The sequence below is a fragment of the Dasypus novemcinctus genome, chromosome 19 (assembly GCF_030445035.2).
Source record: "Dasypus novemcinctus isolate mDasNov1 chromosome 19, mDasNov1.1.hap2, whole genome shotgun sequence".
Classification (NCBI taxonomy): Eukaryota; Metazoa; Chordata; class Mammalia; order Cingulata; family Dasypodidae; genus Dasypus; species Dasypus novemcinctus.
In genome coordinates this window covers 79,310,329-79,326,393 of record NC_080691.1, presented here as the reverse complement: position 1 = coordinate 79,326,393, position 16,065 = coordinate 79,310,329, and the positions used below count along the sequence as shown (strand labels likewise).

The 16,065-nt window shown below is 49.2% G+C and overlaps 1 protein-coding gene across 1 annotated transcript in view; it reads right to left on the bottom strand.

The window, feature by feature from the left end:
• Positions 1-16,065, bottom strand: part of C3 (complement C3) — a 32,933-nt gene that overhangs the window by 895 nt on the left and 15,973 nt on the right. The window contains 19 exon segments of the mRNA XM_058281980.2: positions 564-647; positions 848-937; positions 1,435-1,540; positions 2,546-2,635; positions 2,753-2,840; positions 5,397-5,448; positions 5,575-5,665; positions 5,807-5,866; positions 6,008-6,166; positions 7,928-8,091; positions 9,736-9,892; positions 10,684-10,782; positions 11,747-11,863; positions 11,865-11,907; positions 12,245-12,320; positions 12,652-12,855; positions 13,555-13,641; positions 13,734-13,800; positions 15,795-16,007. Coding sequence (XP_058137963.1) covers positions 564-647; positions 848-937; positions 1,435-1,540; positions 2,546-2,635; positions 2,753-2,840; positions 5,397-5,448; positions 5,575-5,665; positions 5,807-5,866; positions 6,008-6,166; positions 7,928-8,091; positions 9,736-9,892; positions 10,684-10,782; positions 11,747-11,863; positions 11,865-11,907; positions 12,245-12,320; positions 12,652-12,855; positions 13,555-13,641; positions 13,734-13,800; positions 15,795-16,007 — 2,047 coding nt within the window.

Here is a 16,065-nt window from a genome sequence, read left to right as displayed (position 1 = left end):
TGCCCACTGTCACGCTCACACCCGTGCACACTGCTGCGCTCTCACACACTTACATCTATTCATACTGTCACTCTCTCACACAAACACTCATGCCCACTGCCGCACGCACACAGTCACACACACACAGTTCCTCTCTCTTACACACATGCACACCCTGGTGCACACAAAGCACCCACAGACCCATTAGCATTGACATTCTCACACAGTCACACACATTGTTGCGCACAGAATTACACATATCCATGCATGTTCATGCTCTCTCATATACACACCCCTGGACACTGTCACTCACACTCACAGTCATGCACACAGTTGCTCTTTCTCACACACTCACACACATGCTCATGCACCCCATCACTCACAATCACACATGCACCCATGCACACTGTCATGCACACACGCTCATACGCAGGTACATTGTACTCACACTCACGCCAATGCACACTGTCTCTCACATACACACATGTACACAGTTGCACACACAGATTCATACATATGCACACTGCGGCTCACACAGTCATACACTCATGCACCCCCCCAGGCTCCCCCAGGCGTCTGCTCACCATAGTCCACTCCCGGCTCACAGGCCTTATCAATCCTTTCATTTGACGTGACCTTGTCATTTTCCCTGTGCATGAAGCAGTTCTCTGCAGGGTGGGCGGTAGGGGGTAGAGACGTGACTAAGTCCCACATCCCATCTGGGGGTCTCCCTGCCCATGAGTGTGGCCAGCCCCAGTCCTCTCCCCTTGCTTCCTGAGGTTGGCATTTGGGGACCCTTGGGTCATGCCAAGGGATGGGGTGAGTGTGGCTCTCTCAGGCCCACCCCTCCTGGCTCCTCTGCACACACCCTCAGCACAGCGGCACAGGTCCCCATGGCACAGTTTGCTCAGCATTCCGTCCTCCTTTTCTGGGTGGTAGAATTGGGTGCAAGATTCATCTGTGGGCAGAGGTGATGGGGAGGGGGATCAGAAGACTTGGGCCTCCACCCCAGAGAGCACGCCTGAGATGCCCAGATTCCCGACTTTCAGATGCTCAACCAGGAATACCCAGGTGTCCATCCCTCAGATCCCTGGGACACTCAGGAGATTGTCCCAGTGGTTTTAGTGGTTCACAGACCCCCTTCACAGATCCCTGGAAACCTCACATCCAGGGACACTTCACCCCAAACTCTCAGACCCATGGGGTCCTCAGATCCCTGGGACAACCCTCAGACCCTTGGCCCCTTAGACACCCAACTCAGATCCCTGGGATCCCTAGACTCCCCCACTCTTCTTGGGACCCTCACATCACTGGAACTCGTAATCCCCAACTCTCAGGCCCCTGGGACCCTCACACCCTGAATTGCAGATCTCTGGGATCCCTGAATCCCCAGTCTCTGGCCCTACCCATAATTCCCTGGGACCCTCCGTCCCAGCGCCCCGCTTGGTTGCTCACCCAGGTTGTAATAGGAATAGACCTTGACTGCCCCAGGCTGGAGAAGCCCAACATCAAAGTACTGGTGAACTTTGAAGGTCAGACATTCCTCCTCAGTATGTGAGATCTGAGGGGAAGAAGGAGGCTGGTCACTGGAGAGACACTGGAGGGAGTCCAGCTTGGGTACTGGGAGTTGGGATGGTGGTGGAGAAACTGAAGGAACGAGAAGAGGAATGGGGGCGAGGGGACATGGCAGAGACTAATGAGGTGTTCATAAATCCATTTTACTTTTCTCATAGCTCACAGCTAGATTTTATTTCCCAACCACCCTTTCACTAAGCTGTGGCCATGAGACTGAATTCTGGGCAACAGGTTGCTATCTATGTCCATTAAAATGTCCCATGCACAATCTCTCTTTTCGGAGAAATAAAGGATACAGCAGGATAATCCAAGATCCTAGGGACAAGATATAAGTACTTGTATCCCTGAGTAAGTGCATGGAGGAGAGACCCACTTCCTTACCCTATGCCACTTGGATTTTATATGACTTTTCATGAGAAATCCACATCTAGTGTGTTGACACCATTCTCAGGTATTTTGTTTTAGCATCTAGTGTCACTTATGCTTACTATTGTGGGGGTGAAGGACACTAGGGGTATTGGGAATAAGCAGGGAGGATATGGGGACAGTAAATGAGAAAAATAGGGAGAGGGATGGAAAAGCTCAAATCACGATAAGACGAAGAGAACAAGAGAAAGATGGAGAGAAACTTAGAGAAGAGAAAAACAAAAGCACAGGAAGCAGAAACAAGGCTAGGGGTGGGATGGGGAGCAAGGGAAGCTCTTTATCACTGCTGCTTTTTCAGTGGTTCATTAAGACTCTGATGAGAAGAAGGTGAAATATGAAGTTGTAACAGCAATAGTCAGAAGTGAGGAGCTGACATGAGATGATCCTGGTTTGGCCACTATCTTTGACAATGACAATCTCCTCTTCCCACCACCCAGCAGTGCAGACCCTGTCTCCCCTAGCCTAGGGCTAACCTGGCCTGGAGACAACGGCAGGGGGAGAAGAAAAGGCCAACAGGGAGGGTGAAGGTACCAATGGGGGCCTCCCAGGGGGCATGCAGCCTTACGCTGTCCAGGTAGATGATGAGGGTGTTCTTGTTAGAGAAGGCCTTGTTCAGCTCATACTTAGAGATGTATCTGTCGATGCCTTTGCTCAGCTGTGGAAGGAAGGGGATTGGGATAATCCCTCCTGGACCACCTTACCTCCTTCCAGCCTCTTCCAGACCCCAGGCCCCTTCCTGCCAATCCCAGCCCCAAGCCCAAGAAACTCATACCTGATCGAGGTCACCAATATCAGGAGAGAAGCCAGTCATCATGGATATATCCAGGATGGACATGGTGGCATCCACATTTCCTAGATACCTAGATAGGGGAAGGACAGAGACCATTGGGTCCCAAAGTGGGGTTAGCCCTGGTAACTAGTGCCTGGACAAGGGGGTCTGGTCAGAACTGGGGCTTCTGGTTCCCAAGAGTAGCATAGAGGGATTTTAGCTCTTAGGAAACTTTTCCTCAAGGGACCAAAGGAAGGGAGCAATGGTTAAGGTGATTAAGAACTCAGACTCTTGATCCGAACTACACGGATTCAAATCCCAGCTCCACATAATGATTGATGAGTTACTTGAATGCTCTATGCCTGAGTTCATCTATAAAATGTGGCTCCCCCAGGCAGTCCTTGTTTTGCACAATTCAGTTACCATGGTTTAGTAAAATAACAGCAGACCCCACCAACATGGTTCGCATTTCAGTACCATGGTATACTGAGTGTGAGTGTCTACATAAAGTACACATGGCGTTGCCTGCTCTTCAGTCCACCAATCCCTACGGAAATAACAATCATGTATCAAGAATGGTAACCAATCGCATCACTTCTTTCAGAGCCTGTCTGTGATTGGTCACTAGCAACTGTCATTCAGTTCATGCACTTTTGGACAGCGAAGCATGAAGTTGTGTTGCTTCCTTGTCTCCAAGCAATAAACTCATGTGACATTTTACAAAAATAGTTCATCAATACATGAAGTTAGCCAGCAAAGGTGAAAGAGCAGCAAAGAAATGAAAAGCCATAATGCTAGAAGGGAAATTTAAATAGAGCAGAACAGTGTTTTGGGAGAAACAACTGACTGTCAGGATATAGACTCTGCCCCCATTTTAAACTCCAGATATGCGGGCAGAGGGGCTGGTGAAGGCAAAATGATCGACATAAAAGGAAAGGTGTTGTATCTTTTAAAAATAAATAAATAATATATTTTAAAAAAAGGAAAGGTGTTATGACAAAAAGGATGAACATATACGAAAGAAAGTGAAACCGACAAAGACTTCACATTAAAGGAATGCTCAGAGATATTTCACAACATTGAAGGCACAAAGGATAAAAAGTTGAAAGCTGATCCAAAGTTAGAAAGGCCCTTGAACATTTGCCAAGACATAGAAAAGAGGCTGACTCCACATCTAAGGTATATCAGGTATATGACTTACTAGGAGGGCAACCAGTGTTCAAACCACAGTACCCTTGATGCATATTTTGCAAAGAAAAATAACATTTCAATGTCAATGTTTCTAGTTTTTTAAGTTACAATGTTGGGAAGGGATGTGGCTCAAGTGATAGAGTTTCTGCCTACCATCTGGGAGGACCTGGGCTCGATCCCTGGGGCCTCCTGGTGAAAAAGAAGAGAAAGCGTGCCCATGCAGCAAGCTAGTGCCTGCGCAAATGCCCACATGGTGCGCCAGTGCCCACGTGAGTGCCTGTGGGAGTGCCCACGTTGTGAGCCAGTGCCCCGTACAAGTAAGTCACACAGCAAGATGATGATGCATCAAAAGAGAGAAAGGGAGGGGGAAGCAGACTTGACCCAATGGATAGGGCGTCCGCCTACCACATGGGAGGTCCGAGGTTCAAACCCTGGGCCTCCTTGACCCGTGTGGAGCTGGCCCATGCGCAGTGCTGATGTGCACAAGGAGTGCCATGCCATGCAGGGGTGTCCCCTGTGTAGGGGAGCCCCACGCACAAGGAGTGCACCCTGTAAGGAGAGCCGCCCAGTGCGAAAGAAAGTGCAGCCTGCCCAAGAATGGTGCTGCACACATGGAGAGCTGACACAGCAAAAAGAAACACAGATTCCCTGTACCGCTGATAAGGATAGAAGCGGTCACAGAAGAACACACAGTGAATGGACACAGAGAGCAGACAACTGGGGGGTGGGTAAGGGGAGAGAAATAAATAAAAGATAAATCTTTTAAAAAAAGAGAGAGAGAGAGAGAAAGGGGGACAGTCAAGGTGAAGCACAGCAGAAACCAGGAACTGAGGTGGTGCAATTGAAGGGGAACCTCTCTCCTGATCAGAGGTCTCCAGGATTGAATCCTGGTAAACCCTAGAGGAGAGAAAATGAGAAGAGAAGACAACAGAGAGCGCAAAAACAGCAGGGCAGGAGGAGGGGAAGGGGGGGAAATAAATAAATAAATAAATAAATCTTTTTAAAAAATTACAACATAATATGCAACACTATATAACTCCCCACATTAAAAAATTTTTTTGAAAAAATTCCATTGTAAAAAAACAAAAAAAAAAACCAAAAAATAAATGAGAAAAAAATTACATTGCAATAAATAATTACTCATTTTGCTGTGTTTTAAGTTCCCTACACTGTTTTAACCCATACTAAAATAGTTTTTAATATTTTTGAGAAATCACCATGTTCCCTATTGATTATTAAACTCATCTGCACAACTTGGCTTGCACAGTTGTTGCAAACGGTCCTGCATGACTGGTAAAGTGAAGACTGCGTGTGTTACCAGCCTCACAGAAGGTACTTAGATTCGTACTAGACACACAGTAAAATCAAAAAGTATTAGGTGCCACAGATATTATTTGTTGGAACCAGGCTAGAGAAAGGGGGGTGGCCAAGATGAACCCGTGGCCCAGCTTCTTACCTGGTGCAGATGTCAAGGATCATTGTGCTCTTGGCATCCTGAGGCCTCTTGACTAGAAACACAGAAGACAGAAAATGGGAGGGGTTCCCAGCATCCCATTCAGGGAAAGAGAGAGGTATTGGAATAGGGGAGGAGGTGGAGAGTTGGGGTGACAGACCAGGGTCTCTGTTCCTTTTACCTGTTTCAGGGGCTGGTCGGATGCTGACCCTGAGGTTGAATTTCTTGCAGGTGGATCTGCCTTTGGCCTTGGCATAGTATACAGTCACCACCTGGAGAGGTGGGAGAGAAGAGGAGATGAGGCATCAGCCTGCATGACTGGGACGACTGAGGACAGGAAAGAGAGGGTCCCTGGGGGCAGATGAGTGGTGAGAAGGCAGCAGACCAGGCAGGTGTGGGCCTCTGCCCCTTACCGAAAAGGTGCCTTGTCCTTTCCCTGCAGCTGTTAACGTGAAATCCTCATTTTCCTTGGTCTGCGGAGAAAGAAGAGAGTGTCTTGGGCACCAAGCCTTCTGCTGGCTGCCAGGGCCGTCTGCCCTCCATCCTTCCTCCCAGCACACCCCAGTGAGCACAGAGTGTAAAATAGAGGAGGACAGTCTGGCCAGTGGCCGTACCTCTTCTGATCGCAGGAGGCTAGCAGATTCCCAACTGATGCGGTGCCTGACTGCAGCACTGCGGCTGGGCAGGTTGATGGACACGTCCAGGTTCAAGTCCTTGTGGTCAGGGACGTCCCTCTGATACTGGGCCAAGGCCTGGAACACCATGAAGGTGGCCTAGAACCCACCAGAGAGAGCAAGTGTGAGACTGGGGGACCGAGAAAATAGTTAGAACCCATTGGGAGATAAAGAGGGTTGGATCAGAGCTGGGGCACTGAGATTTTGACCTGGAATACATCTGAGAATTGAGAGGTGTAATATTTGGTCTCTGAGGACAGATGTGGATGTGTTCTAGAACTATTCAGGAGAGAGATTTTCAGATAAAAACTTGGGGACACTGATAAAACTGTGCCAGAGAGTACAGGGGTGGGACTGGGGTGTAGCATCACTGAGAACGTGTTATAGAACCATCCAAAGGAACGAGTTTCAGACCAGGGTTTGGGGACATTATGAATGTTTCTAGAACACAGTCATGAAAGAAAGGTTAAAAGTGGAGCATAAGATCTAAAATCCAAAAGGGGGAAGCTCAGACCAGGGCCTGGGGATACTTTGAACATGATCGAAAAATCAACAGAGATGGTAGTAATCAACAACAGTGAACTGTATAGTGAATGTTGCTAAAAGGGGAAACTTTAGGATGTATATAGTCTAGAATAAAAATTAAAAGATAAAAAAAAGATAAAGCATAGGACTGTACAACATAGTGAACCCTACTGTAGACAATCTAGAGTTAATAGTACAAGTATAAGAAAGCTCTTTCATGAATTGTTAATAAATATACAGTATACTTCAAGGTGTTAATAATAGGATGGTATGGGGGAAAATATACCTAATGTAAATTATGGATGATAGGTAATAGTATGAGTTTTAATAATTTTTCATGATTGTAATAAAGGTAATACTGATAAAAAATAGTACAACTATTTTTTAAAATGCCATCATCAATTGTAGCGAAGGTTCCACACCAATGCAAGGGGTTGGAGGTGGGGTGGTATATGGGACTCCTGTATTTTATGTATGATTGTTTTGTAAACCCATAAGTTCTCTAATAAAAAGTTTTTAAAATTAAAACAAGAAAGAAAAAGGGTCAAACTAGAGCTTGAGGTTACTGGAATTATGGTCCAAAATTCATGAGGCAGGGGAGATGGCCCCAGATAAAACACTAGAGTAACTGAGAACCTGATCTAGAATCTACCAGGATGGGAAAGAGTCTCAGATAAGTAACCAAGAGCCTGGTCTAGAACACAGCAGTGAGACAGGGTGAGATTTGAGCCAGTTGGACCTGAGAACATGGTCTACAAACCACCAATGAGTCAGGGTCATGCCTGGTAGAACTAAGAACATTGTCTAGAACCTGCCAGGGGGGGAGAGAGGCTAAGAAGAGTCTCTAGAGAAACCAACTTCTTGGTCTAGAAACTACCAGTGAGACAGGGTAAGAATGGAGCCTTCTAGAACTGGAAACATCATCTAGAGCATACCAGTGGTACATGGTCTAGAATACATTAGGGCAAGACAGACTCAGATAAGGTCCCAGAGTAATCAAGAACCTGGTCTAGAACCCAGTGAGACAGGGTGAGGCTGGAGCCTGACAAAACTAGAACATGGTCTAGAAACCATTGGGAGGGAGGGAGGCTCACACATGAATCTGGGCCCTGAGAGTATGATCCAGATACCAGGAGGGAGAAAGGCATCCAGAGTGTAGTTTAGAAACCACAGATAGGTTCCCAACTAAGACAAAATGAATTTCTTAACTCTCCTCCAACACTCTAGCTTGTGGGACAGAAGAACTGCCTCTCTAGGTCTTGGGATCTTCACCAGGGGGCCAATGGGAGGTCAGAGGAGGTGGGATGCAGGTGGAGAGGTAGTGGCCACACTTGCCTGGGTAGAGCCATAGCCACCTCCATAGTATCTCTGCTCATTAAGCCAGCGCACAACAGGAGGCACATAGTCAAAGTCTTTGAGCTGCAGCAGGGCGAGGAGGGCGTAGGACGTGGCTTCCAGGTTGTAGAGCCTCTTGTCAGGCTCCTCCCAGCGGTTCTTTTCTGTAAAGAGAATCCCCCCAGTGCTCACTGCTATGCTCAGCCTGGGGATGGCTCAGAGGAAGCTGTTGCCAGGCTACCCAAAAGGCTGCCAGACCCATACCAGACTTCCCAGCACTCCAGGGTCTTGGATTGGCATTCTAGACTTCTATCTGCTTGCCTCACTCTCCTACCCCATCAACCCTCACCATTTCTGAATTCTAAATGACACCCTCACTGAACTACTGGGAGTTTCCCAAAAGTTGCTGCTCACTCTGGACCTTTGCATATGCATGGTACCTTTACTTGGAACACCTTTTCTCGATCCACTACTAGTTAATTCTTACCCATCTTGCACAATTCAGCCTCAATGGGTGGCCCTGGCTGACACTGGCATCTCCTTCTGTCTAGCAGAGCATCCTGTGCTTCTCCCATCCCAGCACTGTGACACTCTACAGCAATCTCCTGTTAACACATCTCTTTTCTCAAATGGAGTGTGACGACGGCAGGGTCTGTGCCATATTCACTGTTATGCTCCCCAAAGACCCAAGAAAGTACTTATGGCAGAGACTCCCACCAAGAACCACTTATGCCTCTTCCTGGGCAAACACTTTCACTATACTTCCCAGATAACTCTCCAGGGGGGCATGGCCATGTAGCAGAGCTCTGGCCAGTGGAATGTGCATGGTAATGATGGAGCCCCTTCCATGCCTGGACCGCCTCCTTTGCACAATCATTCTGCCTGTTTTCCCTTCTGCCTATATGCAGTGGATACCATAGCCCCAGGGTGGTAGAGCTGCAAAACTCTAGAGGCCTGGATCCCTGCCTCACCATATGGAGGAGAGCTGTTCATCAACTTGGAAAACCCACAGGATGCTGTTACACGGCAAGAAATAAACTTCTATTGTATTATGCCACTTCAGTCTTGGGGGAGATTTGTTACAGAAGCCAGCCCAGACCAAACTGATATAGTGTCATCATTGGAACCATTGACTGTATGCTCATTATGTACTAGGCACTGTGCTACATTCTTTATGGCATTATTTTATCTAACCTTAGTTACCTTTGAGGTAATGATAATATGATTAACAATGATAAAGGCAAAAGGACATATACATATATAGTTCTGATGATATGCCAGACTCTGTTGTACAAGCATTATTCATTTTAATCTTCACAACCTACCAATGATGTAAGTATCATTTTAAGAGGAGAAAAATAAGGTCCAGAGAGGTTAAATGACTTCTACAAGGTCGCACAGAGAAAATGTGGCAGAGCGGGTTTGAACTCAGATCTGTCTGATGCCAGAGCTGATGTCCTTAGCTACTCCTTATTACTGGGTCATAGCAATTGCTTTATACACTTGTTGAATGAATGATGCAGTGGAACTTCATGTGAGGCTTACAATGAAGACTTTACTTACCTTAGAGTCATCCAACCCTGCTAGCTTGGAGCTGTCCATCACAGCTCAACTTAGAACTGTCCATTCAATCTCAGCTTAGACCACGCTTAGACCAAGCATCCAAGTTTGACTTAGAACCCTCCATCCCAAATCAGCTTGGAGACACCCATCCCCACTCAGTTTGGAGTCATCCATCCCCACCTTAGGGTTATCTCCCTCAAACCTCAATTGTGCATCCCCCTTTACCTTTCAAGGCTGCCCCTTACCTGTGGCTGTGTCCAAAAATTTTCTGAGGAGGTCGTCTTCCAGCTTGCCAGCTTGGGCCAGGGCATAGCCAGCAATGGCCACAGTGTATGGTCTCCTCAGGTTGATGTAATTGTCTTCAAGGAAGTTTCCTGCCTTAGTGATACTGCCCCCCAGGCTCTATGAGAGAGAAGTTCAGGTACTTTGGGTCAGTCACAGACAGATGGTAAGGAGGACACAAATCACGACTTTCTGGACACCAGAACAGATTCTGTCCTTGGGACATATCTGCCTATCCTGGCTCTGTCTATATTTGAGAGTTTCCCAGACATTTTCGCCACTGTGAGCTGCCTTGTTGCTGAGTACCTACTGCATGCCTAAACAGTCCACATACCCAGTGGTGTTCTGGTAAATCTTTAATAACTGGCTCTCTGGGAGTCACTGGTGCTGGTTTATAGCACTTGCCAATTTCTGTGGTATAAATAGTCCTACTACAGCCCATGTCAAGGCAATGTGATGTCACTCAACCCAAAGCTGGGAACAGATTCCCAAACAGATACTCATGACCCACTATGAGCCAGAGTGATGCAGAAATCAGGCTAAAGGGTCTTTTGTTGAAATTGGCTAAAATGCTCCAAAAATGGTAAAGGAGGCAGAAAGGACCTATCTTTGACCTTTTTTTTTTTTTTGTGCCTAAATTCCTCATCTGTAAATTGGGGTAATAAGAGTAAACTACCTCTTATTATCTGTTATAAGGATTATGTGACGTAAATACATGTGACCTCTCAGATGTCCCCAAGTAAGTGTTCAATAAACGCCTGTTATTTCTATAGTTGCCATGGTGACTGCTATTGTGCTGGAGAGGCCTGGAAGTTGCCAGAATGCAAGGAGCCACCTTATCTCCCAAGGTGGACATGCCCAGGGCCCAGGGTGGTGGGAGAGGATGGGGAGAGGAGATTGGGGACACTTACAATGACTTGCCCCTCACAAATATCTTTAGCCTCCTGCAGCGCGATGAGGACAAAGGCCGTGAGGGCCATTTCACTCTCTCTGGTGTCCTTGAATCCGCCCTGGGGTGTGGAACAGGAAACAAGGACGGCGTCACCAGTGTTCTCCCACATTCCCACCAATCCCTGTGGGACCGGGAGATGTGTCTCTCCCCACTGACTCCCTCAAGAAGCCCAAACCCTTTGATATTCATTCATTCCTGTGTTCATTCTTCAAATGTTTTTGAAGGGCCACTGTGCTGTCACCTGGATACAGTGGTGGACAGAAAAACAGACACTGGTCCCAGCTCTCATGGAGCTTCCTGTCTGGTAGAAAAGACTGACATGGCCCAATCAGTTTATCAATCAATATATGATTACCAAATGGCAAGTGCTGTGAAGGAGAGTGGACACGACATTGACAAGGGACGGTGGGAGGGCAGACCCTGGGTCCTGCCCTGAGAATTCCTCATTCGGTGGGTCTCAGGATTGGCCTGAGAACAAGCATTTCTAAGTTCCCAGGCACTGCTGCTGCTCCCGGGACCACACTTTGAGAACCACTACCCTAAAGCGTTCCCGTGCCTGTTTTAGAACAACGGGGAGCCATGGCAGGTTCTAAGCAGTGACCTGATGGGATTAAAAGAATGGCCCCAGCTGATGCATGGCCCGAGAGCCAACAAGAGTGGGAGATTGACCAGGAGGCTTCTGCGAGGACTCCAGGTAAGGGATGGGAGTGCCTGGACCAGGGAGGCTGACCTTGGAAATGGAGAGGAGACCGTTTTGGAGAAACATCCAGGAGGCAGAAGGGGCCGGGCATGGAGATGGGGCCTCCCAGGCAGGATCCCTCGCTCAGAGGGACCCTTACACTTAGTTTCATAAAAGGCTGAATTTCTGAGCAAGGGCTCTGCATTTCATTTCGCACTGGGTGCTGCAGGGTTTTTGGCTCGCAGCCAACAGGGAGGACTGGGCAGGGAGGGGTTGGGGGCGTCTTTCCCTCGCGCACCCTATGACCCGCAGGGGGCGCTCTCCCTGAATCTCTGCTGCTTACAATCATTTCTTGGTGTGCCACGGGCGCATCCTCCCGGAAGACCCCGTCCGGGTTCTGCCTCTCCAGGATCAGCCACTTGACAGCCCCACAGAGGACATTGGAGTCTATGGCGATGAGGGTTGGCGGCCAGAGCGAAGACCTTGACCACGAACGCGGTTAGCCTAGGGGCGAGCACAGCGAGGCGGGGCGCCGGTGAGCCAATCGGCTCCGGCACCCAGAGAGTGCCACTCGAGCCAGCCAATGGCCGGAGAGGGGCGGGGCCCCGAGGGGGCGGGCTCCAGGCCCGCAGCCCAGGGCAGTTTTCCTTTATCAGCTCCCGGGGCTCCGGGCTCCGGACCTAGCAGGGCATGCAGCTGGTGCTCAGTGTGGTCCCTGGGCCAGCCAGTGCCTGACTGCACGTGGCGGGTCCAGGCTGGTGGCCCACAGGGCTGGCCTGGACCACCCCGGGGCTGGAGCCAGTGCTTGCTCAGAGCTACCTGGGGCTACCTCGGGACTCACCAGGTGCTGGGCTTGCGGCTCAGGAAGGCGGCGAAGGCGGAGCTGGGCTGTCTGAAGGTCAGCTGCTGGGTGTAGCCTGCAGAGAAGGGGCAGTGTCCCTTGAGTGGGGGGCGGAGGGGGTGACTGGTGACGGCGAGGTTGAAAGGGGGAGGAAGTCTTAGAAAAGAAGGGGCTTTTAGAGAAGGGGGGAGGTTGGGGAGAAGGCAGCGCAGAGGAGAGGGGGCTCAGCGGCAGGGCTCAGAGGGGTGCAGGGGTCTCAGATGGGGAGGGGTTCACAGAGGGGAATGGGGGTCTTAAAGAGGGGAGGAAGCTCAGAGAGCTGCTAAGGGGGACATGGGGTGTGTGTGGGGGGGTCTCAGGAGGGAGGGGAGCTCAGAGGAAGGGCTCAGAGGGAGCAGGGCGCCCACCCTTCTTGATGAGGTCCAAGGCCTCCTGCCGCTTCTCCAGGCCCAACTTGTCCCACTGCTCCGTGTGGTCCAGATAGTGCACGGCGATGACCGTCGGCGTCATGCCAATCATGTTCTGCTCCCCGCAGCCCGAAGGCGTCACGATGAGGTGCTTCAGGCGCTCCCCGTTGATGGCGTCCTCTGCCATCTGGGCCACCGGGGTCCCTGTGCCCGGCAGGAGGATGGCGCTCAGGCCACTGGGGTGAGGGCCAGCCCCCGCCCCCCGTGACCTCTCAGCCTTGGGCCAGCCAGGCCAAGGGGTTCAGAGGGAGCTGGGGACTGGAGATGGGATTGAGGGGGAGCCCCAGTGCGGCTGAATGGCGAGGGGGGGTCTGCATTTGGGGGTGGGGAGCTTGAGCTTCCCAGGGGATCCTGGGCACCTGGACTCTCTTGTTTTACCTCAGTGGTAAAACCGTTCAAGTCACAGGGTCATTAAAACTTATACAGTAATTAATGCTGTTTGCTACGAGAACAGCGTGTAGTATCTCATTTAATCCCTGCAACAATCCTTGGGCGTTGACACTGTGATTTGCCCCATATCTCAGAAGAGGAAACCAAAACATAAAAAAGAAGAATTTGCACAAAGCCTCACAGCTCACAGATTGCAAAGCTACTTCCCACCCAAGCCTGGGCAGTGAGCTCCAGAAATTCTGCTCTCCTACTGCATTGCTTCTCACTTAAACTTCTTCATCAGTAAAAGCTACTTGCTGGGCTAAAGACTGCCTGGAGCCTTCTATAAAGCACTGGAGGAGGGAGGTGCAGCCGTTAAAGGCCCCGGAATTCGGTGGAACTCAGCTCGCTTTGGGAAGCACAGTCCCCCCCCACCTGCCTGTGTCTCAAGGGGTTGGGCCAAGGGGGCTCCACCTTGCACGAGGATCCTGGTCTCCAGCTCCGTGTCCGGGACTTGGTCGCTGAGGTCCGGGGCATGGACCTCCTCTCGCTGCACGCCGTCTGTGGGGTGAGGGGAGACCGGATGGCACTGGCCCCTCTCACTCCCTGACCCCCATGCCAGCCCCCACCCCCTCGCCTGTGGCCCCACTCACTGTGGCCGAGATGTTCTGGATCCAGCGTGCGAACGGCCACAGTTTTGTTGACTCTTACTCCTTCCGGCTGTGAAGTGACGGGGAGGGCAGGGGAAGTCAGGTGAATAAAAGGACAGACAGGCACCAGACAGGTGGTCAGGTGGGCCCTCCCTGCTCTGGGCTCCGTCCTAGCACCAGTAAAATGGTATTGGAACCTGGCTTTCCCACTTCCTGGCTGTGTGACAGGGAGCCAGTGACTTAACCTCTCTGTGCCTCAGCTTCCCCCCTTATGAAGAGGCAACACAAACTCCTGCCTCCCGGTGTAGCTGTGCAAATTAATGCTAAAATTATAGAAATTAACAACAAAATAATAAAACACCGTCTAGGGATCATCACTTGTGCCTGTACACTTTACTTGGGTTAACCCATTTAATCCCATGTCAACCCAAGAAGGGGGGTGCTGCTATTATGACCCCCATTTTCCAGATGGAGAAATGGAGGTACAAAGGGTCAAGTCACTTGCTCAAGATCATGCAGCTAGTACAGTAGAAGTGGGGTTTGAACAGTCTGTGCTGTTTTGTGTACAAGAATCACTATTTTACTATGGTTCCTAATGTCAAGAAGTTTGAAAAGACCACGAAATCACTTCAGTAGGCAAATAGGTGGATAAATTGTGGGTGTTTTTAATTTTTAAAAGTAATTTCAACCTCTAATCTATTTCTGCTGGAGTCTGTGTTTTTAACCTATTGCCTTTTAAACATCTCAAATAAAATAACGTGTATAAAGGACTTAACACATGCTTGGCTCATAGCAAGTGCTCAATAAATAAATTCCTATTAAAGGCCCAAGACCCTATCTGTGTTTATGGGAAAGTGCCCCCTGGTGGACCACTGCTGCATTTGCACGTGCTTTCCCAAAATCCATTCTCCTTTCTCCCAACTCCCCACTTTTTCAGTTGAAGACTGAGTTTCCTCCAAGGGTGCAACCAGCTCTTTTGTAACACTGTGAATTTCCATGGTATAAATATCCCCACTATAATTAATTTCAAGCTACCAAGATGTGCAAGAATGGAACTGGGAGGAGGTGAGCTCTCCTTGCTGGCCCCAGCAGGCCCTAGCACACCAAACGGGTTTCTCTCCCCACAGATTTCTTTCTATTGAGGGCAGGAAAGTAAAATTATAATCATATATGCTTTTGGTATAAATAACAATATTTAAAGTTCAAATAATATTGACAGCTTTATTACACCCACTTCTCAATATTTAAGTAATTTTTTCAACTATATTAATATTCTAAAAAATATAGGCTTTTTTTTTTTTTAAAAAAAGCATGAAAACATGTAAATGGGATGCTCGTTTTTCTTTTTGCCTGAAGCTCAAATATGGTTTGGCTTGATGCTGTTGGATCCTGTCTCTATTTAAAATTTGGATATTTTATCCCTTATGGATTTGGAGTTGCATCAATTGGGAGTTCTTAAAATATTGCATGAAAGTAGGATTCATCTACATAACTGGGCTTATTGGAATGAATCATGTCTGTACCAAGACATATCACCTAACCCCAAGTCCTGTGGATATGAACTCATTCGGAAATTGGATCTTCTAAAATCCTATTAAAATGAGTCCATACAGAATGAGGGTAGGCTTTACTCCGATGTAATGGATGTCCTTATAAACAAAATAAATTTGGACACAGAGTGGGAGTGAGGCGGAGGCAGTCGGCCACATGACCCAGGTAAAGACTGGGTTGTGGGTAACCCTCAAGCCACCTTCAGAATGCTCAATTTCAGAGAAAGCAGGGGCCTCTGGAAGCCTTGATTTCGGACTTCCAGCCTCCAAAACGATGAGACAATAAAAGTCCTGTTGTGGTATTTGCTATAGCAGCTCTGGCAAACCAAACTAGACAGTGTCCCCTAAAATTTTGTGCCCGAGGTGAGTGCCTCACTTGTTCCACCCTAATCCTGGCACAACTCCGAAATGTGGAGTAATCCTAACGTGCTTACACTGTGGATTCTTAGCGTCTCAAAGCCTGATGAGTGGGAAGGACAGGGGAGGGGGTTTCTTGACGGGCAGGAGGACTCACCACGACCCTGAGGGGCTTCTTCACGCCGTCGCTGATGAAGTGGTTGTAGACGGCCGCCTTGACCTCCACCTCCTGCAGCCCCACTTTTAGGGGCACCACGACATAAGGCACAGCCAGGGAGGACTTGGCCGGGACAGTCAGGGTCTGCTGGTGGCGCTTCTTGGCCGTGGCCAGGCTGCAGAAGGCCGGATTGTAGAGCAGCTCCACGCGCACCTGCCCGGGAGCACGGGCGGCGGTCAGGGGCGTGGGCGCCGGACTCTGCGCCCAAGGA